The sequence below is a fragment of the Sapajus apella genome, unplaced genomic scaffold (assembly GCF_009761245.1).
Source record: "Sapajus apella isolate SASKATOON/1434 unplaced genomic scaffold, GSC_monkey_1.0 scaffold14, whole genome shotgun sequence".
NCBI classification, from domain to species: Eukaryota; Metazoa; Chordata; class Mammalia; order Primates; family Cebidae; genus Sapajus; species Sapajus apella.
In genome coordinates, this window is record NW_022436954.1 from 10405634 (window position 1) to 10429593 (window position 23960).

The window sequence follows — 23960 nt, forward strand, 5'->3', positions numbered from 1 at the left end:
CACCCAGGCTGGAGTGCAGTAGCGCGATCTCGGCTCACTGCAACCTCCACCTACGAGGTACAAGCAGTTCTCCTGCCTCAGCCTCCCAAGTAGCTGGGATTTCAGGTGTGTACCAGCATGCTCAGCTAATTCTTTTGTATTTTTGTAGAGACAGGGTTTCACCATATTGGCCAGGCTGGTCTCGATTTCCTGACCTCAAGTGATCCATCCTCCTTGGCCTCCCAAAGTGCTGGCATTACAGGCGTGAGTCACTCTGCCCCGCCAGGAATGTGCTTATTAAGGTCCACTGTTTTCCTGGGGCCCGTTGTATGAGGGTGAAGTTTGGCAGTTCCCCGAGAGACTTTCCCCCCACCTCCCTCTGTGCCGGAGCTGTCTTATCTGTCTTTTCTTGTCTGCCCTTTCTGGGTGCTTGTAGTTAGAAGAGAAGTGATTTCCTTGAGCAGGAGGCTAGACAGAGAGCTGGAATTTGAAGCGAGGTGTTTGTCCCACATGGCAGTGCTCCTGCTCTATCAGTTATTCAACCTCCCCACCTGTCCTCACCATGCCTTTCATGGCAAAGGAGTACAGTGGTTTTGCGAGTGTGCAGGATCCAAGGCAGCATCAGAGTCTCGCTGGTGTGCCTCTCGGCCTCCTCCGATCTGGGACCGCCCTTCTATCTTCTTGCGTCTTTCATACCCTTGACATTTTTGAGTACAGCCTGATGACTTTGCAGGATGTCCCTCAGTTTGGGTTTGTCTGGTGTTTTCTCCTGATTGCATTGGATTTAGTGTATTAGTTCGGCTGCTGTAACAAAATGCAGACTGAGGGGCTTACGTAACAGACTTTGATTTCCTCACGGTTCTGGAGACTGGATGTTCTAGGTAAGAATGGCAGCAGGTCTGGTTGCTCCGGAGGCCTCTCCTTGGCCTGCAGATGACTGTCTTCTCACTGGGTCCTCACATGGTCTTTCCTCTGGGCTGGCGCATCCTTGGTGCCTCTTTGAATGTTCAAATTTCCTCTTCCTTTGCCGGGTGCAGTGACTCACGCCTGTAATCCCAACACTTTGGGAGGCCGAGGCGAGTAGATCACTTGAGGTCAGGAGTTTGAGGCCAGCCTGGGCAACATGGTGAAACCCGGTCTCTACTAAAAATACAAAAATTAGCTGGGCGTGGTGGCACACACCTCTCATCCCAGCTACTTGGGAGGAACGCTGGAACCTGGGAGGCGGAGGTTGCAGTGAGCAGAGACAGTACGATTGCACTCCAGCCGAGAGAAAGGGTGAGGCTCTATCTTAAAAACGAAAGCAAATTTCCTCTCCTTCTAAGGACACCACTCAGATGGGATTAGGGCCACCTTAAGGGCCTCAATCTTAAATCACATCTTTAAAAGCTCTAGCTCCAAACACAGTCACGCTCTGAGGGAAGGGGGCAGGGAGTTAGGGCTTTAGCATATTAATTTTGGGAGGACACTATTCAGCCTGTACAGGCAGGAGTACCGTGGAAGTGATGTTGTGTCCTTCTCAGTGCATCCTATCTGGGCACAGCCCACTGGCTCCCCCTGTTACTGCTGATGTAACCGACCGCTTGGTTAAGGAGGTGGCTGCGAGGTTTCTCCTGGAAAGTAATGATGTGTCTCTTCGTAATTCATGAGGATTGTTATAAGGAGATGCTCTGAGACTTTGTCATTATCCTGCTCCTCTTCAGATGTTCACTGGCGAGTGTGGTGGTTGCCAAGTGGGCGGTGGCTCTCTAACCCCACTCTTCCTTTTGCATTAATTTGCTTTCTATGGTAACAGAGAGCTTTCCCTAATGGGGCTTTTAGGGACCAGAGAGAGCATCAGCTGGAGTGGTTGAGAGGCCTGGATTTGGCCTGGTGCTCACTGTTCATGAGCACGGGGGCCCTGGAAAGTCACTTACCTGCTTTTTTTTTTTTTTTTTTTTTGAGATGGAGTCTTGCTCTGTCACCAGGTTGGAGCGCAGTGGCGCAATCTCGGCTCACTGCAACCTCTGCCTCCTGGGTTCAAGTGATTCTTCCACCTCAGCCTCCCGAGTAGCTGGGACCACAGGCGCATGCTACCACGCCTGGCTAATTTTTTTTTGTATTTTTAGCAGAGACAGGATTTCACTGTGTTGGCCAGGATGGTCTCGATCTCTTGACCTCATGATCCACCTGCCTCAGCCTCCCAAAGTGCTAGGATTACAGGCGTGAGCCACCGCGCCGCGCCCGGACTCACTTACTTGCTTTTTTCCTCCACCTGGAGTAAGGATAAGAATGATTATGGTGGGGATGCAATTAGATAAGACATGGAGAGGTGTTTCCCCACCAGCCATGGACCCATGGGGAGAGCGCAGCTCCCAAGTGCTGGAAGTGGGCAGGGAAAGAGAAGGGGCGCTTCCTCAGGGCCAAGGGCAGAACAGCTTTGGGAAAAGGGTGCCAGACTGTGTTTGAGAGAGAGAGAGCGTACGCTCCGAACCCTCAGTTACGACTCTACGTCCTTGCAAGGACTCACAGACACCAAGGCTCGTCGGCCTGGGACGATTCCCAGCTCCTCTGCTCACCCACTCGAGACCTTGGGAAAGTCTCTTCCCTGCTGTGTGACTTGCCTTCCTCATCTATAAAATGGGGTTTTAACAGCACCTAAATTGCAGGATTGCTCTGAGGAGTTAATGAGATAATCCATGTGAAGCAGGCAGAACAGGGTCTGCACGTGGTCATCCTTTGAACATGACAGCCATTACTACCACGATTATTTTTACTGATGAGGAGAGAGGGTCAGATGGAGGTGACTTGGAATCTTGGCTTTATCTACTTGGCTTCTGTTTTTTTTTATTTTTTAGAGATGGGGTCTTGCTATATTACCCAGACTGGTCTCAAACTCCTGGGCCCAAGTGATCTGCCTGCCTCGCCTCCCAAAGTGCTGGGATTACAGGCATGGGCCACCACACCCGGCCACTTGGCCTCTTTGTAAACCTGTTTGTTCATTTCTTTCTTTCTGTTTTTAACCTACAAAAAAAAAATTAAATGAAACTTTAGTTTCTTAAACTGTAAAATGGGACCAAGAATACAGTCAACCTAAGTGGGTGCTGTGAGATTAAGTGTCAGGTCCTTGCCCTGTCTCCTCCGTAGATAGAGCCCAGGGACACAGGGAGGTGCCAGAGGAGGATGGACCCTCTCTAGGCTGGAAAGACGAGATCCCCTTTCAGGGGATCCAGGCATGCCGGGAAACCAGCAGGGAGCAGGCTGCCTCACTCTGGGGCCTGCAGTGACCCAGGGGCAGCGCCAGCTATGTGTGTGTACAGATTATGCTCCAGAGATGCTCCCAGGAAGCCAGTGGGAGCACATTCTGTTTTTGTTTTTTTTTGAGACGGAGTCTTGCTCTGTCACCAGGCCGGAGTGCAGTGGTGCAATCTCGGCTTGCTGCAACCTCCACCTTCTGGGTTCAAGCAATTTGCCTGCCTCAGCCTCCTAAGTAGCTGGGACTGCAGGCGCGCACTGCCACACCCAGCTAATTTTGTTTGTTTATTTTTTTGTATTTTTAGTAGAGATGGGGTTTCACCATGTTGGCCAGGATGGCCTTGATCTCCTGACCGGTGAGCCACCCACGTCGGCCTCCCAAAGTGCTGGGATTACAGGCGTGAGTCACCACGCCCAGCCTGCCTGTGGGAGCGCATTTAGCTCCAGACAGGCGGCCCTGCATGAGGGAACAGAGAACCTCAGAGAATCTCATCAGCTGGGAACAGCTGGGCTCAGCTGCTGGACCACACGGCTCTGAACTCCAGCTCCCCGGCTCCCTGGCTGAGCAGCATTGTAGACTCGCTTACGCTCTCTGAGCCTCAGTTTTCCCCTTGATGAGTGACGAGGATAGTTGTACCTAACTCAGAGGGTGGGCATGAATATTTGATGAGTTAATTCATGAGAAAAGCCCAGCCTTATGCTGGCACATAGTAAGTGCCTTGTAATTTTTTTTTTTTTTTTTTTGAGATGGAGTCTCACTCTGTCATCCAGGCTGGAGTGCAGTGATGCAATCTCGGCTCACTGCAACCTCCACCTCCCAGGTTCAAGCGATTCTCCTGCCTCAGCCTCCTGAGTACCTGGGATTACAGCCATGTACCATCATGCTCAGCTAATTTTTGTATTTTTATTAGAGATGAGGTTTTGCCATGTTGGCCAGGCTGGTCTTGAACTCCTGACCTCAAGTGGTCAGCCTGCCTTGGCCTCCCAAAGTGCTGGGATTGCAGGCATCAGCCACTGCACCTGGCAGGTCTTACTGCTTTCAGTGTGTTGAATAGTGACCCTCAATACACATGTCCACAATATAACCCCTGGAATCCGTGAATGTGACCTTATTTGGATGAGAGGGCTTTGCAGATGTAATTGATTTAAGAATCTCAAGATGAGAGCACCCTGGATGACCCAGATGGGCCCTAAGTCCACTGCCCAGTACTCTGTGAGAGACACGTGGAAACAGGGAGGGGGAGGCTGGGTGAAGAGGAGGTAGAGATCACAGTGCTGCAGCCCCAAGCCAAGGGACGCCCAGAACCACCAGAAGTTGGAGAGGCCAAGAAGGGCTTATTTTCTAGAGGTTTTGGAGGAAGTGCTGAAATCTGATTTCAGGCTCTGGCCTCCAGAGTGTGAGAGAATAAGTCTCTGTTGTTTAAAGCTGCCAAGTTTGTGGTAGTTTGTTCTGACGGCCCGAGGAAACAAGTACACCTTCCGCGAGGATTGCCTGGCACACATGTGGGCCCGAGCCCAGGCCAGGGCTGCCTCTGTCTGCTCTGCCTTCTTGTCTTCCTTCCGAATATAACGTTATTCATCCCCAAGTTTGTATCCACTGCCGGTGAAGACAGAGCCACGGAGAACTGCACCAGACTGTGGGTAAGAAAGGTTCCAGAATGGGGCCGGCCATGGTGGCTCAGGCCTGTAATACCAGCACTTTGGGAGGCTGAGGCGGGCGGATCACCTGAGGTCAGGAGTTCAAGACCAGCCTGGCCAATATGGTGAAAGCCCATCCCTACTAAAAATACAAAAATTAGCCGGGCATGGTGGTGCACGCCTGTAGTCCCAGCTACTTGGGAGGCTGAGGCAGGAGAATTGCTTCAACCAGGGAGGCGGAGGTTGCAGTGAGTCAAGACAGTGCCATTGCACTCCAGCCTGTGCAACAGAGTAAGACTCAGTCTCAAAAAAAAAGGTTCCAGAATGGGTCATGTTGAGGAACGGGGGTCCTTTGGGGTCTGCACATGGAAGCCAATTTTAGAAATTCATTCTGTTCAGCAAATATTTGCTGGGATCCCTCTCGTGTGTCAGGCTCTCTGCTTGGCTTTGGAGGTGAGGAGATAAAGCAGGAATAAGTCTGTGTCTTCAGGTGGCTCATGAGGGTGGTGAACAGTTGTGTGAAAAACAGTTACCAGGGAGGACAAGGGGGCTGCAGGTCAAGTGAAGTGGAGATATGGGAGGGAGGGACAGCATGTGGATCTGTCTGAGAGAATGAGGAAAGTCTTCCCAGAGGAGGCAACCTCTAACCAGGGTTTTGAAGGATGAATAGGAGTTCACTGAGAGGCCAAGGGAAGAAAAGGCATTCCAGAGCAGAGAACAAGCAGCATAAGCTAGGGCACAGAAATAGCCTGGTGTACCCAGAACAGGAGGGGACAGTGGTGGGTGCTGGCTGATGACAGGATGCCACTTGGGAGTAGCAGCAATGCTGGGGGAGGCTTGGGTGGGACAGATCACCAAGGGGCTTGTTGGCCATGTGAGGAGTCCCATGGGTGATGGTGGCACCAGGGAACTCAACCTGGGCCTCCTCAAGGTGTCATTTGGGGCCCTGCCATGCTGCTCCTCTGCTGGGTGTGGGCAGCTCGAGGGCCTCTGAGCAAGGAGCTGGAGGATCCCAGGGCAGGCTTCACCCTGCTTCCTGCCGGGCCTCTCACTTCCTGTTTCACTGACTTCTTTAAAGTGGCCAGAAAGAAACATTAAAACCCTCTTCCTAAGGTAGGGCCAGAGGGAGAAGAAAGCCCATTGGGGCTGGGCCCTGTGCCTGGGGGGCCATCAGCCCCTTCTTCATTCCTTCGCTCCCTTGGCTGTATTTGTTAAACATTGATGCTGTAAGTATCCTCTGAGTACCTAGTGACATTGATGGTCTCAGGAAGGGGCCCTTCAGGATGCGTAGTGGAGGGAAAGGCATTCCCAGCAGCAGCAGCAGCAGCACGTGCCAAGGCATGGAGGTGGGAAAGAAAGCGTGGGGTAGCTGTGGACATGAGGAAGGGGGTATCGGGACTGATGGTTGGTGGATGGATCCTGAAAGGCCGTCAATGCTAGGTTGGGAATCTGGACAGCTCCCATGGGCAACAGAGACGCAGCAGAGGTCCCCATGCCAGGAAGCGACAGGCTCAGATTTGTGTCCTCTGCGGTGGAAGGTGGTGCTGTTGCAGTGAGGGACCCAACTTCTGCTGTTTCAGGCTCTGATGTTAAGTTCCAAGCCTTGGAGGAGATTGTGCTTTAGGGACTAGGGCCTGAATGTGGCTGCATCGTTCTCCCAGCCCTGGGGGACACAGGCATGGGATAAGGCAGGGCATGGCTCAGGATAAAGATCAGACCCTGCCCTCTCCCCCAGTTCTCAGAGAGGCCAGGCTGAAGGGTTTTGCAGGCAGTCAGCCCAGCCCAGCCCGGCCCAACCCACTCTTCAGATCAGAAGGCCCAAGGCTGGGGCTATCTTCTCCCCACTTAATCTCTCACCGCTCCAGGGAGGCTCAACCTCCCATCACTGATGTTCTCCCATCAGCGTCCTTGCAGACAAGAAGACCCCAAGAAATAACAATGATGGCAGCTGGCACCTGTGTCCTCACGCTGTGCCTAGCCCTGAGCTGAGCACATGGTTTATCATCTCCTTTAATCCTCACGGTGGAGATGAGGGCACAGGTTCAGATAGGGGAGGTGGTCCTGCAGGTTCCTCAGCTAAACGGCCCTGCTGGTGACCAGGGTGGAGACGGCAGTCCCCCAGACCCGAGGACCCCACCATTCTCCATTCTAGTGGCTCAGTCCTCAGTACAGTCCCTGGTCAGGAGCATCAGTGTCCCTGGGAACTTGGTAGAAATGTACATTCCCAGGCTCAACTGAGACCTACTGGATCAGACACTCTGGGATCGGGGCCCAGCAACTGGGGCTTTAACAACCCTGCAAGTGACTTGGATACAGATTGGAGTTGAAAATCCCTTGTCTGTGCATTTGGGGCCCTTGTCCAAGGCCCCGGTCACCCTCCTCTGGATTCTGAGCTCTGTAAGGCCCATTTCCCACTCCTGATGGGAGTCTCTCAGCAAGTTTATTATGCATCAGCTCTGCATTAAGCCTAGGTCTAAATGGAAGATGCTTGTGCCATCCATCCTATGGGAGGTGCCTTTGCCTTGATATAGGGATAGTGAGTTCTTAATATGTTTTAATGAGTATTTATTAGGTGCTGAAATTGAAGGGATGGTGGTGACCTCAGGAAGCTTGATCAGCAAATGAGAGTAAGGATTCAGTCTTGGTGCATTTCCTGTGTCCCCAGCACAGGCCTGACACCTGGAGATAGCCACAAAGGTGCCGATTCACTTTTCTTATTCTTAGACTCAGGCTGAGCAGGCGTGACCTGGTCGGTTGGAGGCTCCTGTCCTCTGCTCCCAGCCAGTGAGCCCTGGCCCAGGGTCCCTACTGCCGCTGTTCACTCACAAGACCCTTCCCCTCCTCTCCGAGGACCCAGCAGTGGCTCTCAGTTCCTGGAACCCCAGGGGCGGAGGGAAGGCCTGCATCCTGGCCCCCGGACTTCCTGCCCTTGGTGTCCTCCATCGTGAAGGCTGTGGGACTCAGGCTGTCTGAATACGTGCGGGAAGGCCATTTCCACTGGGAGTGCATCCCAGAGGCCCGAGAACATCACTGCCTTCTTCAGAAAATGCCTTTGGGCCCTGCTCATCTGGAATACTTTTTTGGTTTGTTTTGCTAACTTCATTAAGCTTAGTAACTTTTTTTGTTTATTTAGTAATAAATTTTCTTCAGAGAGGTCTGGACATGAGCCACAGCAGTGATTACAGGACTGGAAACAGGGGCTGAGGAAGGGCAGATGAGTAAGGGTTTTTTAGCCAGAAAAGAAGCATCTCAGCAGGGCTGCCAGGAGAGGTTGTGTGGGATGTTCACTGCACAAGGGCACCAGTGGAGGGGGCAAGGGTGGGATGAGACCAGGAGGAAGGGCTGTGCCTTATCTCAAGCCTGATGCCCTGGTGCTGAGATGTGTCTGCGGGGTGGGGCGTGGTGGGGCAGTGGGGAAGGGGTGATTCTTTTTCTTAGTCCAAAGAGAAATCTGGGCCCCAGCCCCTGTACCTTGGGGCTGGGACTGGAGCTCTTCTTGGCAGAAGGAGCACCTTTTAAAGTTCATATTTTACTGCTGTGAAGTCACTTGCCCCAGGTCTCATAGCTGGGGAGTGGCAGTGGCATCCAAACACTGGCCCCGAAGTCCCAGCAAGGGACCCGACCTCCATTCTTCCTGGCTCTGAAGCTGAGTTCCAAGCCTTGGAGGAGACTGCGTTTTAGGGACTAAGGCCTGCAGCCGGAGTGTGGCTTAACCACAGTCTGACACGGTCTGTGTGTGGACAAGAAACACATGGTCTCGTCTGTGGTTCAGTGGGTTGGGTGTCAGGGGTGGCTGGAAAAGAGGGCATGTTCCTCAAGCGGAAAGGAATCATCCACCTATTTTCTCTGGAGGGCTGCAGGCATTTGTCTTAGGAAGTCAAGCCTTCCCTGACCTGGGGGAGAGGAGACCTTTTCCTATTGCTAATGATGCGGATCACTAAGGTGCTTACTGATCTGCTGTATTGGGCTACGAGATATATCGTCCCCATCACAAGGGCATAACATTTTCTTCACTTTCCACTCAATGATGGGAGTTTCTCAGCAGGAGTTTATCGTGCATCAGGCTCTGCATTAAGCCTCAGTCTAAATGGAAGATGCTTGTGCGGTCCATCCCACGGGAGGTGCCTTTGCCTTGATACAGGGATATTGAGTTCTTAATGTGTTTTAATGAGTATCTATTAGGTGCTGAGATGCTGAGGTCGAAGGGACGATGCTGACCCCAGGAAGCTTGATCAGCAAATGAGAGTAAGGAGTTAGGAAACAATAAAATGCAAACTTCTCTGATCCTAGGGCTTTGAGCCATTTTTTAAAAATTTAAATTTCAATTTTTTTTTTGAGACAGAGTTTTTACTCTGTCACCCAGGCTGGAGTGCAGTGGCGTGATCTTGGCTCACTGCAACCTCCACCTCCCAGGTGCAAGCGATTCTCGTGCCTCAGCCTCCCAAGAAGCTGGGATTATAGGCGTGTGCCACCATGCCCAGCTAAATTTTATATGTTTAGTCCAGTTGGGGTTTTGCCATGTTGGCCAGGCTGGTCTTGAACTCCTTGACCTCAAGTGATCTGCCTGCCTCGGCCTCCCAAAATCGAGCCTGTTTTAAGTAAAAGCTACATGACCTTTGCCTTAGAGCCCATATTCATTTTTCCCTCAGAGGGGAAGGAAGCTGATTTTTATAAACATTAACTGTGTGCCGGGAGCTTGGTGTCATCCATCTCATCCCACCCTTGCCACAGCCTGTAAAGCAGATGCTACTGCTCCTGCTCACAGATGACAACCCCCAGGACCAGCAAACAGGAGCGCCTGACCTCTTGGCCGGCGTCCTTCCTACTGCCCTCACTTCCCCACTGTACTCGCCTGGCCAGAGAGCCCTCGGGTCCCTCGTGGACAGGCCCCCGCCTCTGCCTGGGAAACTTAGAAGAGCTGGAGGGGTTTCTTCTCTGAGGATTATGGTGTCAGGAGACGGCAGCCCAGGAAGAGTGCACAGACGGATGAGTCATTCTCCTCACGCACTTACCCCACACACTGCTCACTCTCAAAGGCACACCCCTCCGCACACTCGGGCACACACTGTCTTGCACACATCGATATTTTCACGTGCACTTGCACCACCCTCTGGGTTTCTGCAGTTCTCCTTCGTGAAGTGGGGGTGGGTGGAGCAGGGGCTGCTGGCATTGATGGAGATTGATGATATTTGAACACTCGTGTGACAACTCACTCTCCAGCTGTCCCCGCCTCCTCCTACCCCACCCCACCCCTAAACACACAAGCACTGGGGCTGACTGCTATTTCCTCTCTCAGCCTCCCTCTGCTGCCCCTGCCTGCCTGCTGCCTCTTGTCTAGCTGCCGTCAGGAGCTGACGGCCACCAGGGCTGGAATCCCGTGCCCTCTCCGTGCCCAGGTAAGGAGGCAGTGGCCCAGGGGCTGAGCAGCCTACTACCCTCTCTGGACCCACAGGAGAAGGCAAAGTTTTACTAGGTGAGAGGGCTGTTACTAGCTAGGATGGCAGAAGGTTGAGTTTTCCAAAGATTGGAGGAGACTTGATGCCCAGAGGAGGCAAGGACTAAGTTTTCTTAGGCATTAACTCCATGCCAGGTACCAGGGTAAACTGCTCAGCTGTCTGTCAATATTCACCAGCAGTCTATGTGGGAAGACAATGGCAGCAGGTTTAGGGTGACTGGCCCAAGTTCACGCAGCCAGGAAGCCGAGGAGCTGGGGTTCAAACCCAGGTCTTGGACTCCCACAAGCTTGCACTCTGTCCACCGCCCCCTCCTTTTTTTTTTTTTTTAACCTGCCAAAGCTGGACCTTAGCTGCTGGGCTCTCAATCCTGGGACGCTGGGGGCTGTCTCCACAGAATCAGAAGGACTGATCTGGTGGTTCCAAAGGGTAGCAGGACTGTGCTCTCTGATCATCCCTATGGGACTTGGATAAGCAGCAGCTGGCCTGCAGGGAATGTTTCAGGGCAGAGGGGATGGCACTTGGCTGCCTGCTGGGAGTGAAGTCCCGGCCCCACCGCTGCAGCTGGGGAGCGCTGGGCGAATTGCTGTGCTTCTCTGAACTTCGTCAGTTTCTTCTTCTGAAAAATGGGGTCTCATATGTTTGTTGCAAATGTAACTGCACTGCACACTCCAAAGCTTAGGAAGTGTGCCCATAGTCAGGAAGCACAGGCTCCTCTTCCATCTATCTGCAGATCCCCAGCTCCAAGGAGCTCATCTGCCAGCAAAATTCTAGTTTGATATCCCAGGACCCCACCCTATAAAAGGACTGTGGTCTCTGGAAGGGAATGGGTTTTCTCATCCTAGCTAACAATGTTTTCCCTAGAAAGATGAGTACTGAAGACCATTGCTTGCCTCGCCTGCTGTCCTTCTCTTCTTCCTCCTCCATCCTCTCTTCCTTGGAGTAGGGCTAGAGGAAAGCACACAGGCGGCTATGAAACTTGCTTCTCCACATTTATGCTGTCTGGGTGGCTCTGGACCAGTTATTTAACCCATTGAGGCTCAGTTTTCTCATCTATAAAATGGGATGGAGTAGTAGCACCTTCCTTCTAGAGCCAGAAAGACAGCACCTATGTGAAGGACCTACCACAGTACCCAGAGTGTCAGCAGTGCCCAGGACAACCTGAGTTCCCGTCCCCTGCTACCTGCCCTCTACCTCCTGCATGGAGCCTCATGCAATTTCCTCAGTTCTCACCGATCGTGACCAGGTTCACATCTGATGGTCTTTCAGGCTTTCAGTGAGGGTGTGAGCATGCATGTCTTATTTGTTGGATAAGTGCGTGAGGGAGTAAGTGAATGAACAGGGGTGGGTTTCCTGGGACACAGAGAGAGCTGCTGTGGCTGCCCCCGAGAGGGGAGAGATATTTTGGCCCCACTGGGCCTCCAGAGCCCCATGTGAGAGTTCCTCCTACCCACCTCTCCTGGCTCTTATCTTATTTCCTCTCCAACAATCAGAGAACGGGGCTGGTCCCACTGTTCATGGTCAACACATCTAACCAGCCACTACTGCGTGCGGAAGCTGCATGGAGGATCTGTGGAGAGGCAAGGTCTGGTGGTGCTGTGGGTGGGAAGGGGCAGCACCTCCAGCCCCCAGGCCAGCAGAACCCTCCTGCCCTACATGTGGGGCCTCCTTCACTGCCCCCCACCCCCACCCAGTGCTCTGGGACTGGCGTGGCCTAACCTTGTTCCTCTATCTCTGTGTGATCTTAGACTATTTGCTTCATAATCACCACAATGACACTAATATAGCACTTGCTGTGTGCTAAATGCTTTTATGTATTAACTCACTTAATTCTCCCAGTAATTCTCTGAGCTAGGTGCTGTGATGACTGACGTCCAAGTTACAGAGGAAGAAACAGGCTCAGGAAGGTTGAATGACCTGCCCAATGTTGCACAGCAATGCCGGGATGTTATCTCCCCTCCCCCCGCCCAGTATATTCGTGGGTTACATTGGCATCTCCTGGGGAGGGTCCCACTCCAGGCCCCTCTCTTCGTTCCCCCGTGGCCCCTGCACTGTCAACCTAGGCGCTTCCTTCCCTCCACCGCAGAGCCCCACGATGTCGGCCAACGTCACGCTGAAGCCGCTCTGCCCCATCCTGGAGCAGATGAGCCGTCTCCAGAGCCACAGCAACACCAGCATCCGCTACATCGACCACGCGGCCGTGCTGCTGCACGGGCTGGCCTCGGTCCTGGGCCTGGTGGAGAACGGACTCATCCTCTTCGTGGTGGGCTGCCGCATGCGCCAGACCGTGATCACCACCTGGGTGCTGCACCTGGCGCTGTCCGACCTGTTGGCGTCTGCGTCCCTGCCCTTCTTCACCTACTTCCTGGCAGTGGGCCACTCGTGGGAGCTGGGCACCACCTTCTGCAAACTACACTCCTCCATCTTCTTTCTCAACATGTTCGCCAGCGGCTTCCTGCTCAGCGCCATCAGCCTGGACCGCTGCCTGCAGGTGGTGCGGCCGGTGTGGGCGCAGAACCACCGCACCGTGGCCGCGGCGCACAAAGTCTGCCTGGTGCTCTGGGCGCTGGCGCTGCTCAACACGGTGCCCTATTTCGTGTTCCGCGACACCATCTCGAGGCTGGACGGGCGCATCATGTGCTACTACAACGTGCTGCTCCTGAACCCGGGGCCTGACCGCGACGCCACGTGCAACTGGCGCCAGGCGGCCCTGGCCGTCAGCAAGTTCCTGCTGGCCTTCCTGGTGCCGCTGGTGATCATCGCCTTGAGCCACGCGGCCGTCAGCTGGCAGCTGCACTACCGCGGCCGTCGGAGGCCCAGCCGCTTCGTGCGCTTGGTAGCGGCGGTCGTGGCGGCCTTCGCGCTCTGCTGGGGGCCCTACCACGTGTTCAGCCTGCTGGAGGCGCGGGCGCACTCCGACCCCGGGCTGCGGCAGCTCGTGTGGCGCGGTCTGCCCTTTGTCACCAGCCTGGCCTTCTTCAACAGCGTGGCCAACCCGGTGCTCTACGTGCTTACCTGCCCTGATATGCTGCGCAAGTTGCGGCGCTCGCTGCGCGCGGTGCTGGAGAGCGTGCTGGTGGACGACAGCGAGCTGGGTGGCTCGGGCAACAGCCGCCGCCGCCGCCGCACGCCCTCCACCGCTCGCTCAGCCTCCTCCCTCGCGCTCGACAGCCACCCCCAGGCCTCTCGAGGCCCGACGCGCCTCCTCGGCTGGCTGCTGGGCGGCTGCACAGCGTCCCCGCAGAGGGGCCTCCGGGACCGGGCGCTGAGCAACGCCTCGAGTTAGAACCCGGTCCGGGCAGGGCAGGGAAGCGCTCACGCGCGAAAGCATCTCCCCGGGCGCTTTAAAGTAAGGACACCTGGGTCCCGCCTCTCGGACGTTTCGATCTCGGCGGCTGGAGTCCGGGTATCAAGTTGAACCGCGATCGAAACGTCCAAGGGGCGGGACCCAGGTGTCCTTATTTTAAAGCGCCCTGGGAGACTCTGAATTTTTTTTTTTTTTTTTTTAGAAACAATGAATTAAAGCAGTGCGTCTTGAACTTTGATGCGCCTGTGAATCACCGAGGGGTCTTGTTAAGTGCAGTCTGATTCAGGAGGCCCGGCCGGTGCTCAGAGTCTGCACTTCACAAGATCCCAGGCCGCGAAAGCCAGGGCCGCAGGTTCCCAGAGGCCTGGAGTAACGCAAAGTGAAACTCATAATAATGACTTCCCAGACTAGGGCAGTGGAGTCAGAAGGGCACTCCAGGTGCGTCTCCCTGGAGCTCGATTTTAACAGATGATGGGGCGCGGGTGGGGGTGAGGTTTTACCTGAAACGGGCTATGTATTTTTGGAGAAGAGAGAGGAAAGCTTTGAGAAGCACAGTTCCAGCCTGCCCTCTGCATTTAGCCAACGTTTACTGTGGCATCACATGCTCAATTACCCTCCGGTGAGCGAGGACATCCTCTGAGCTACTTGAGGGACTTAAGACGCTACCTTGTGACCCATCACTGCCCAAGGTACTTCCAAGGCAGAAGCAGGGGATGCCAGGGTCAATCTCTCGGGAAACCTAGGGCTAATCAAATCCAACGGGCGAAATGACTAAAGGTCTTTGGTCTTTAGAATTCGAATGGGCACAGCAGCTCTGAGACCACAGCATGTCATTTCTTAGCCAACCTGACTAGAATTCCCTGCAGGCCTGCTGTTCTGTGGGATCCCCTGGACAGTGGTAATCCCAAGATCTGTGCAGCCCCTGCCTCCAGCCCACACGGGGCTGGGCAGCTACCACTTCCCATTTGTGGGTAGGAGGGGTAACTTGCATCTCTGACCTGGCACTTCCACTGCACCACATCTCATTCCTCTGCCTGCCACGGACTTGAGGTCAGAGACCACTGTGTTGTAGCTCTGCAGCCCAGGACTGACAGAGTTGGTGCCAATGAATGTTGCAGGGTGGATGAAACGTCAGTGAAAGAAGACGAGAAACTCTGGGGATATTGGTCCTGTGTTTCTTGTGCCACCAAAGGCCTGGGTCATGGAAGGCCTGGCCCACAGTAGGTGTTCAGCAAAGGAAACAGTGAGGTGCCCAGCTGGCTGCACAGCCAGCCCGTCTTGACAGCTCGCCCATGTTCCCTCCCATCCCTTCCCCCTCACAGCACTTCCCCCATCTGACACATGGTACATTTTGCTTGTTTATTATGTTTTCTCTCCATCAGAATGAAAGCACCTCGAGGGCAGGGACTTTGGTCTACTGTATGTATTTGCTGGCGCCTACCACTGTGCCTGTACGCAACAGGCACTCAATAAATATTTGTGCTGTAGACTAGAAGGACAGGAGTTAGATTCTCTGGGGCTTCTGCAGAATCTGGTTTGGGAGAGGGGGTGCTAGGGAAAAACCCTGTTCCCTGCGACCTCGCCATTTTAATCTTTCAGTGTTGAGAATGGGGAGCCGGATTCAGCTTGCTGGGGACAGAGCCAGCGGGGTGCAGAGGTGCCCAGAGCAGCCTTTGGGAAGGTGTAGGGGAAGCTGGATTCCCAGCTGCCAGCCTCCAGGCCTGGGATGGACCCAGGACACTGAAACAAGACACACACCACTGGGGGAGCCACCCGTCAGTCACCAGCTCACTGAGGAACCAGAAGAATGTACTGTTCTTGGTTTGAAGGCACTTGGAGAAGGGGAGGAAGGAGGAATAGGGGCTGATTCTCTTCTCGTCCACATCTCTGCCAGGTCCCAGGCCCCCTCTGGGCTTGTGTCCCACATAGACCTGTCTGCAAGCCTTCAAAGGCCCAGGAGCCCCGGTCGTGGTGGGGTCCCTGTTTTGGGGCCAAGGGGCTGGAGTGCCGGAGCCAGCAGAGGCATCTGAGCAGCGGCTGGAGGTGCTGTGTCTGGCATGGTGGTTGGCCATGGACGGCCTCGGCTGTCCTGAGCTCAGATCTCGGCTGCCGGCCGCGGGGGTGGCTGCTTCTGCAGCAGGGCCAGGGTGTCCCGCTTCTCAATGGAGCGCAGCTGCTTCTTCTTTGCCCGCTTGAGCTTCGCAGGATTTCGGATCTGGGCGTGGTGTGAGGGGAGAGCATTAGTGTCGCTGCAGCCTTGGTCCAAGTTCCCAGGGGAGAGGAAGGCCACCCCACAAGGGCCTGGGATCGCAGTGTGACAGTGGGGACACACGCAGCAGGGGTCGAGGCCCTGGTTTGCACCCCCAAGTGGGACAGAAGGGTGGGGGAAAACGAAACACTCACCACTTGGACAATCTCTGCCTTCCGCTCATTCTCCAGGCGGCGTTTCAGGTTCTCAGCCCGGCGCTGTTTCTTCTCCTGGAACATTTGTGGGGAAGGGGATTTGAGTTTGGGAACAGAGGCGGCCCTGGTCTCTCAGGCTCCAGAAGAGTGGGAGCAGACAGAATTCCCAGGAGGAGGGGGAAGGGCCCTCTAAGCCGGGCTCCAGGTGGGTGGTGTGGGTGGAGGGCCACAGGAGCTATCCTGTGCCATGGTCTCGTGCCAGGGCCCGCTGTCGTGGAAGCTCCCGACTACATGTTGGGAGGCGGGCACGGGACAGGCAGCTGAGGACAGGGGCTGAGCCAGGAGGCCTGGGTGGGCTGAGACACGGGGGTGCCCACCTGGAGATTCACACACATGCAGACAGTGGCCCTTTGTGCCACTCTCATCAACTGCCAAGAGAGAAAGGGGAGCTGGCCCTTCCCCATTCCCACCCTCTTGGACAGTCTCCGCTTCTTCTCCTGAAGTGCTGCTGCTGCAGAAAGCCGGGCTAGGGTGAGGGCTGGTCCCCGAGATCATCACAGGTGTGGGGCTGGGCGGGGCTGCGCTGCACGGAAGACGCCCTGGAGCTCTCTGGCCTGGGTTCGAATCTTGATCCTGTTATTTCCTAAACCGGTGACCTTGGCTAAGTCTGTGCCTCAGCTTCTCCATCTTTAAAGTGACAGTGACCACAGGATCTACCTCATAAGATAGTTTTGAGAGATAAGGGAGGGAATGTATATGCCGGGCTCGGAGCAGCCCCAGCTCCTTGGGCACAGTGAGACTAGATGGAGTCTGTCTTGGGAGGGGACATCCAGCACTCTCAGACTGTGTCATGCTGACTGTGTCCCCTGGTAGGGCCAGGACGGGGACACTGGCTCCAAGTCTGCTGCATGGTTAGGGGTTTCTGGTGGCTTTGGCAACCTGGAGTAGCAGGGGTGGCCCAGGCCCCTGGGGGGAAAGGAGAAGTGAGCCTTGGGCTCCTGCGATCAGGGCAGGTCTGGGCTGGGGGCTGGGCAGGAGCCTCTGCAGTGGACAGTGAGAAGCAGGATGGTAGCTCTGTCTTGCCCAAGAGGGAGCCAGGGCCACACAGGAAGAGAGATAAGGCCTCAGCATACGGTGGCACACACACCGTTCCCAGGAGGTCAGCTGTAAGCTGAGCTGGGGTGACTTAGAGTGGGTGACAGGTGACTGAGTGACGGGCCCGCTCCTTTTCTCAGTGGCCAGGCTGGGACCACAGGCTAGGGGTGAGTTGTCTGAATCCCGTTCAGCGCTCCTCCTCTAGCCCTGTGGTCATTAGAGGAGTGGAGGAGGAGACCCCCTACTGCCTGCCTGCCCTGGGGGCAGGTGCCTACCAACGCCACCCTGCTTTCTCTGCATGCTGCCTGCCGAATGCCCTCTTCCCCGCCCTGAAAAGTCCCTGGCAGATGTGGGTGAGGCTGTGACCCTTCACAGGGGCTTCCTGGCTCTGGGATGAGTGACAGGGGACAGAAGGGGAAGAAAGGCGTGGGGGCCATGTTTCTTGCTGGTGTGGGGGCTGCTTCTTGGAGAGACAGCAGCCATACTGGGGATGTGGATTTCCAATCTGCAAGCCCTTCCCAAATGAGGAGGTCCCAGGAAAGGGGCCTCGACCCCATCTCACTGACCGCCTACCACTCAGGGCTTCCTCCTGGGCTTCTCCCCAAGGTGTGCTTCTGGTCCTCCCCTCTGTCCCTGTCCCTGTCCCTGGGGCTCTTTCAGAGGCCTAGACTATCCTGGATGGTCCCCTGGGCTCCCTGCCCCGTGGCCCCAGACTGTACTTCTGTTTCTGGCCAGGCACCCTTCCTCCCTGGGGCCTTCAGATTCAAGAATGTTTCTTAACCAAGTCGGCCTCCCGCAGGCACCCATGGAAGCCCACAACTCAGGTCTGTCCCAGCACACACCAGCGCGGCCCTCCGAGCCCCAGCCTCAGCCTGGCTGGCCCCTCACCTGGCGGCGCCTCTCCTTCTCCTCCTCCAGGTGACGGGCAAAGTCCTTGGCCAGCTTCCTCTCCTGTCGCTCCTTCATCTTCCGCTGCCACGATGTGCGCAGGGGCTTGTCCTGGAGCATCTGGGAGAATCTGAAAGGGGGAGAGGGGTGCTTCTAGAGTCTGTGGAGCAAGCGCTACCTGCGCCCTGGCTCTTCTTGGCCACAGGCTCTGAACCTTCTTCCCCAGAGCCCAGGTGGAACCACCTCCTTGCTGGCCTGACAGGCAGCCCTCCAGGTCTGCAGAAACGTGGGGCGGGAAGGAACCCCGATTGTGCTGGCTGCCATTTCTCAAGCCTTGTCTACATTCCTCTGAGGTGGGTACTCCTATCCTCTCCACTTACAGAGGAGCGAGCCAAGGTGCGGAGAAGTTAAAAGCTGTCCAAAAACACCTTGTCCTAAGTGGCAGTCAGGACTCGAACCCTGCCAGCGACTGCAGAGACCAGGCTATGCGGCCCCCGCTGTAAAGTTCTGTTGCTTCCACCAAGTGCATTTGGCCTGGGTGTGAATGCCTCTGGAGGTGGGGCGCTCACCCCGATGGAGGTGGCGCACTCCATTTCAGAGTCGTGTGACTGGTCGGAGTTCTGGGTAATGATTCAGAATCTTACCCACCAAGACCAGGCGCGGTGGCTCACGCCTGTAATCCGAGCACTTTGGGAGGCCAAGGTGGGCGGATCGGAAGTTGGAGACCAGCCTGGCCAACCTGGCAAAACCCACTAAAACCTACTAAAGTTTCTACTAAAAATACAAAAAGTAGCTGGGCGTGATGGTGCACGCCTGTAATCCCAGCTACTTGGGAGGCTGAAGCACAACTACTTGAACCTAGGAAGCAGAGGTTGCAGTGAGCCGAGATCATGCCACTGCACTCCAGCCTGGGAGACAGAGCAACACTGCCTCAAATAAGAAAAAAAAAAATCTCTTCCCCCAGTTGGACATGGATGGAGTGGGCACATCAGGGCTCTCAGGGAAATCTGAATTTTCTTAAGAGCGACGATGATTTTGGAGTTACGGGAGAACTGAGCTCAACTCTGTAAGAATGCATACCATAAGCCGGGCGCAGTGGCTCACGCCTGTAATCCCAGCACTTTGGCAGGCTGAGGCAGGTGGATCACCTGAGGTCAGGAGTTTAAGACCAGCCTGACCAACATGAAGAAACCCCGTCTCTAATAAAAATACAAAATTAGCTGGGCGTGGTGGCACATGCCTGTAATCCCAGCTACTCAGGAGGCTGAGGCAGGAGAATCACTTGAACCTGAGAGGCGGAGGCTGTGGCGAGCTGAGATGGCGCCACTACACTCCAGCCTGGGTGACAAGAATGAAACTCCGTCTCAGAAAACAAAACAAAACAAAACAAGAATGCATACTACAAGGATTTATGGATGGGATAATGCATCTAGGATGCACTTTAAAATATTTCAGGGAAAAAAATGCCAAGGATCAAAGATGAAGCTGGACTAGCTGATGCTGATAATGAGAGCTCTGCTCTTTCTTTGTATGCTTGGAAATTTCCATAAAAATAAGTAAAAACAAGACGAGACATCTCTTGGTGCCCTCCACATACTGAAGTTAGGTCTTTCTCTTTCAAAGATTCGAGGAGCATTTTGGTGTCCTCTGGCCCTGCCGACCCCTGGCCCCAGCTCCCTGATCTCCTTCTCCCCTTCCCAAGGCCCTGCCACTGAAGCCCTGGCCTCCTATGCACTAAGAATGGGGTGTCATGTGGACATCCCCCGTAACTGTAAAGCTGGGCTTCCCAAGCTGGGGTATGAGAAGCCTGAAGGGACAAGGCGATGGGAGGCTGGAGACACACAGCACCCCAGGACACGGCGCCGCATCTCTGTAGAGTGGGGCTGCCACACAGAACTTTCTGTGATGGTGGGAGCATTCTACATGGACATGGCCCAATAAGGTAGCTACTAGTCATGGGTGGCTGCTGGGCGCCGGGAATATGGTGTTGACAGAGAAACTGAATCTTAAATTTTATTTAATGTAAATGTACACAGCCACATGTGGCTGGTGGCTAAGGTACTGACCCAGCGCAGAACTGAGGCAGATCATCGGTTCACCTGGGTATTGAAGGAACTCAGGCCTGGGTTCCAAGTCCAACAACTTACCACCCAGGTGACCTTGAGCAAGTGGCCTCTGAGTCTCAGCAGTCTCGCCAGTGGAGATGAGAATCATTCCTAACCCAAAGGGCGGTGGGAGATGTAATTGACACACACATAATAGGTGCTCAATAAATGCTCCTCCTTAGAGAAGGGAGCCAGTACGCCTGAGGGGCACTATGGAGAAAGTGGCGTCTGGCATGAGCAGGAAGGCAGGGCTGCAGGCAGGTCTTCCCCACCACACGCACTTTCCCGGCTGCGGCCGTCTTCCTCCCTGCAGTGGGTGCTGCTTCTGACGCATCTCTGGGCTCACTTGCCACCCACCGAAGCTGCTCCCTCGAAGACCCCAAACATCCATTCAGTGGCCCCGCTGGCCTTTCTCCACAGACCTGCCTGCAGCTTGTGAAGCGGCTGTAGTTCTCCTTCCACAGCCTCCTTGTGGTTTCCCTGCCTTCCCTCCTGCCCACTGAGGTCTGTTTTCAGTAACCAGACTGACCTCCCAAGGCAGGTCATTTCATTGATTTGCTTGACACGCTCCCATGGCTCTCAAGCTCAGAAAGCTAGAGTCCCTGCAAGGGTCACCACGCCTGCTGTCTCTCTGACCTCATCTCCTACTTTTTCCCTTCTCCCCCTCATTCCAGCACAAGATTTCTGGAATGCCTCCGAAACAGGAGATGCTCCCACCTCAAGGCCTCTGAACTTCCCTTTCCTCTTGCCCGGATACTTTCCCCAGACCTCTCCCTGGCTCCCTCTGCATGGCCATCTCTGAGCACTGTGGCAATACCCTGCCCTCCCTGTTATTCTCTGTGTCCTCATCCTGGTTTATTTTTCCTTAAAGCCTTTAGTACTGACATAGCATCTATGTCCTTATGTTTATCTGTTTCCCACAATTAGAATGTTTGCTTCAGGAGAGCAGGGACTTTTTGTTCACAGCCATGTTGAACAAAATTGGTTGAAGAATGAATGAACTACCTCTGTCCTCATTCATACACTTGCTCAGCTTAGTGCCTACCCTGTGCTGGGCTCTGGGTGATCTCATGATGATAGGCAAGTCCCCACTCTCATGGAACCTCTGGTTTAAAAAAGAACAGGCAGTCAATAAGAGTCACACAAATAAATAAGCATCTATGCAAATGGAGGTGTTACAAAAGAGAAGCACAGGGCACAGTGATAACGTAAAGCATGGGGACTTAACCCTGGTTGGACAGGCCAAAGAGGCTTTTCAGAGAAGGTGACTTTTGAGCTGAGCCCTGAAACATGAGTGGGGGATTGGCCAGGAAAGAGCCTTTCAGACAGAACTGCATATGTGAAGGCGCCGAGGAAGGAGGGAGCATCACACACGGGAGGAATATGGAGGGGACGTCGGTGTGGAAGCTCCAGTGATGGAGGGGAGAGGAGAGTGGGCCTGTTGGCCTTACTAAGGAGGCTGGAGTGCATGCTCTGAGCAAGCCATAGTGAGTCAGGAAGGGTCTGCAGTTGGGCAGGGAGCTGTACACACACCCTCCCTCCGGACTTCTTGGTCAAGTGATCTGTGGCCTCTTACTCTCCTCCAGCTGCTGATCAAGTGTCTTGTGTGGGTCCCTCCCTTCTCCCCACCTGTGCATGGGCTCAGCCCTGTCCAGCTCAGCAAGCCCATCTCCCCACCTGCAGCGAAAGTACCAGGACCCCAAGCTCCACCGCTCAACCTGCTCATTACTCTCCTCCCACCTGAACCAGCCTCCTCCAGTTCCACAAGGCCATCAGTGGCCCTGCCATTCTCCTGTGACCTGCTGGGACAGGGTGGAGGGGTTGTGCCATCATCCACCTTTCCAACATTGACAGTCACTCTAGCTTCAAAGTCCCTCTCTCATGGGAGACTGGCAGTAAATTACTCTGGAAGCCTCAGTTTCTTCTGTTTAATGAGGGGTGGGGGGATAATACCCACTGCCTAGGGTTTTAAGGGTACAAGAAAAGGGCCTAGCACAAAGCCTGGCCCAGAGTCAGCTTCCTCCTTAAAAACACCCTCCTGCCTCAAGGTCCCTCACAGGCACGCATCCCTGCCTCTCCCCCACGGTTCCCATTAGCTCCAATTGGAATTGAACCCCACACTTCTCCTTCAAGGCAGCCTAAACTCTTCCTTCTTCAGACGAACCACTTTGTTCCTTCATTAAACAAGCATTTATTGAGCATTTACTATGCCCTTGGCACAGAAAGACAAGAAAGATCTCGTGCCTGCCCTTAAGAAGGTTGCAATCCAATTCAAGGTGGATCTACTGGGATTGGGTAAAGGGTTTTGCACACAGGCTTCAGAATCAGATCTGTGCTCAGGTCCTGTGCTGACTGCTCAATTAGCCTCGGTTTCCTCACACAGAAAAACAGGAATAATAACACCACCTGCTTCACAGGGCAGATGTGTAGAGCAAGTGTGATGGTACATGCTGTTCCATGTTGGAAAGGCTGTTAACTGATAAATCCTTATTAAAGTGCTTAGCACTATGTCCTATATAATCAGTACTCAGTAATACTTTTTTATCATAAAGGCAAATAACTAGCAGATTATATTGAAGACCTCACTGCTTTGATCAAGTAATGGCTGGTTTACTTGCTTCTGCCTCTCTCACTGGAGAGGGCAGACAACGGTAAATGTCTGCAGAACGAATACACAACTGAGGTGCTACAGGAGAGGCCCATAGGGACCCTGAGGAGGAAAGGCATCAGAGAAATTGATCTTTGAGGGCCTGGTCCCACCCATCCCCGGATCCCAGGGCATTTTACCACATTCTGACTGTAATGACCTGTTTGCTGACACCCCCATTAACATGAGCTCTCTCTAACCCTAGGGCTGTTCTCCAGGCTGCAGCAGGGAAAGGCAGGTTCACAACACTATAGAGAACCCCACCCCTGTCCATGCTGTCCCCCACTTCACCTTTTCTTGGAGCGGTCCTTCCACACTCGCCCCGATTTGGGCTTCCCCTTCGGGATTACAGGAAGCTCCTCCTTCTTCAACTTCTTGGACGCTGGGGTTTGGGATGAAGAACCTTTTCGCTTCTTTGCCCCGAAGACGCCTGTCACCGTCTCTCCAGCTGGAGGTGGCTTGCTCGGCTCGTGTTGACCCCGGGGGGAGCCAGGTGTCTCGGGTGTCAGCTCCAGTAGTGGCTGCGAGGGCTCCGGACCTGGAGCTTGCTGACCGGGGTAAGGCTCTGGTGACCCTGGACCCGGCGGTAGCTGATGCTGGGGGAACCCCGGAGTCAGCTCCTCCTTATTCTGGGTCAACTCCGAGGCCAGTACTCCCTGGCCTTGAGAACACTTTGGCTCTTCCTCACTTGGCTTCGGCTGACATCGTGGGGATTCAGGACTGGACTCCGGTTGTCTTTGAGGCGACTCCGGGTGTAGGTCTTGTTGACGCTGGGGGGAGCTTGGGCCTGGCCCTGGGTGCCCTTGGGGGGACTCCAAGCCTGCACCCTGCTGCAGACTGGGTGATCCTGGGCTTGTTTCCGGCGGCCTTTCGGGGGAGCCCAGGCCAGCTTGCTGCACACTTGGAGGAGACCCGGGCTCCCTCGTTTCTTCTGGGTTCGACTCGAACTCCACAAGGGCCCGTCTCGCCCGCGAAACTAAGGTGAGGCTCTCGGAGCATTCGGGCAGTAGGCCTTCCAGCCGTCGACTGCGCCTTAGCGGTGTGTCCATGGCTCAGCCGGTAAGTTTCCAAACCCTTGTACACGTGTAGCCCCCGCCGACAACCGTCGCCTTCCTATGACGTCACGAGTCGCTACGTCCGTAACGCGCAGGAGGGGCTGTTATCGAGGCGGCCATGTTGGTGAGGGGTGGAGTGGGGCACTGGGGGTGGGG

The 23960-nt window shown here is 54.7% G+C and overlaps 2 protein-coding genes across 3 annotated transcripts; one reads left to right on the forward strand and one right to left on the reverse strand.

The window, feature by feature from the left end:
* Positions 1–10114: 10114 nt before the first annotated feature.
* Positions 10115–15097, forward strand: PTGDR2 (prostaglandin D2 receptor 2). Of its 2 annotated transcripts, XM_032283270.1 has the most exons (3): positions 10137–10247; positions 11798–11889; positions 12391–15097. In XM_032283270.1, the coding sequence occupies exons 2-3, from the start codon at positions 11866–11868 to the stop codon at positions 13588–13590; spliced, it is 1224 nt and encodes a 407-aa protein (XP_032139161.1). In that variant the 5' UTR covers positions 10137–10247; positions 11798–11865; the 3' UTR covers positions 13591–15097. The 2 variants fall into 2 exon arrangements, with proteins under 2 accessions (XP_032139162.1, XP_032139161.1); XM_032283271.1 differs by lacking the exon at positions 11798–11889 and having other exon boundaries at positions 10115–10247.
* On the reverse strand, positions 14957–23955 carry CCDC86 (coiled-coil domain containing 86). Its single transcript, XM_032283272.1, has 4 exons — positions 23041–23955; positions 17998–18127; positions 16015–16089; positions 14957–15826 (listed from the first exon to the last, which is right to left on the reverse strand). The coding sequence occupies exons 1-4, from the start codon at positions 23796–23798 to the stop codon at positions 15707–15709; spliced, it is 1083 nt and encodes a 360-aa protein (XP_032139163.1). The 5' UTR covers positions 23799–23955; the 3' UTR covers positions 14957–15706.
* Positions 23956–23960: the final 5 nt, after the last annotated feature.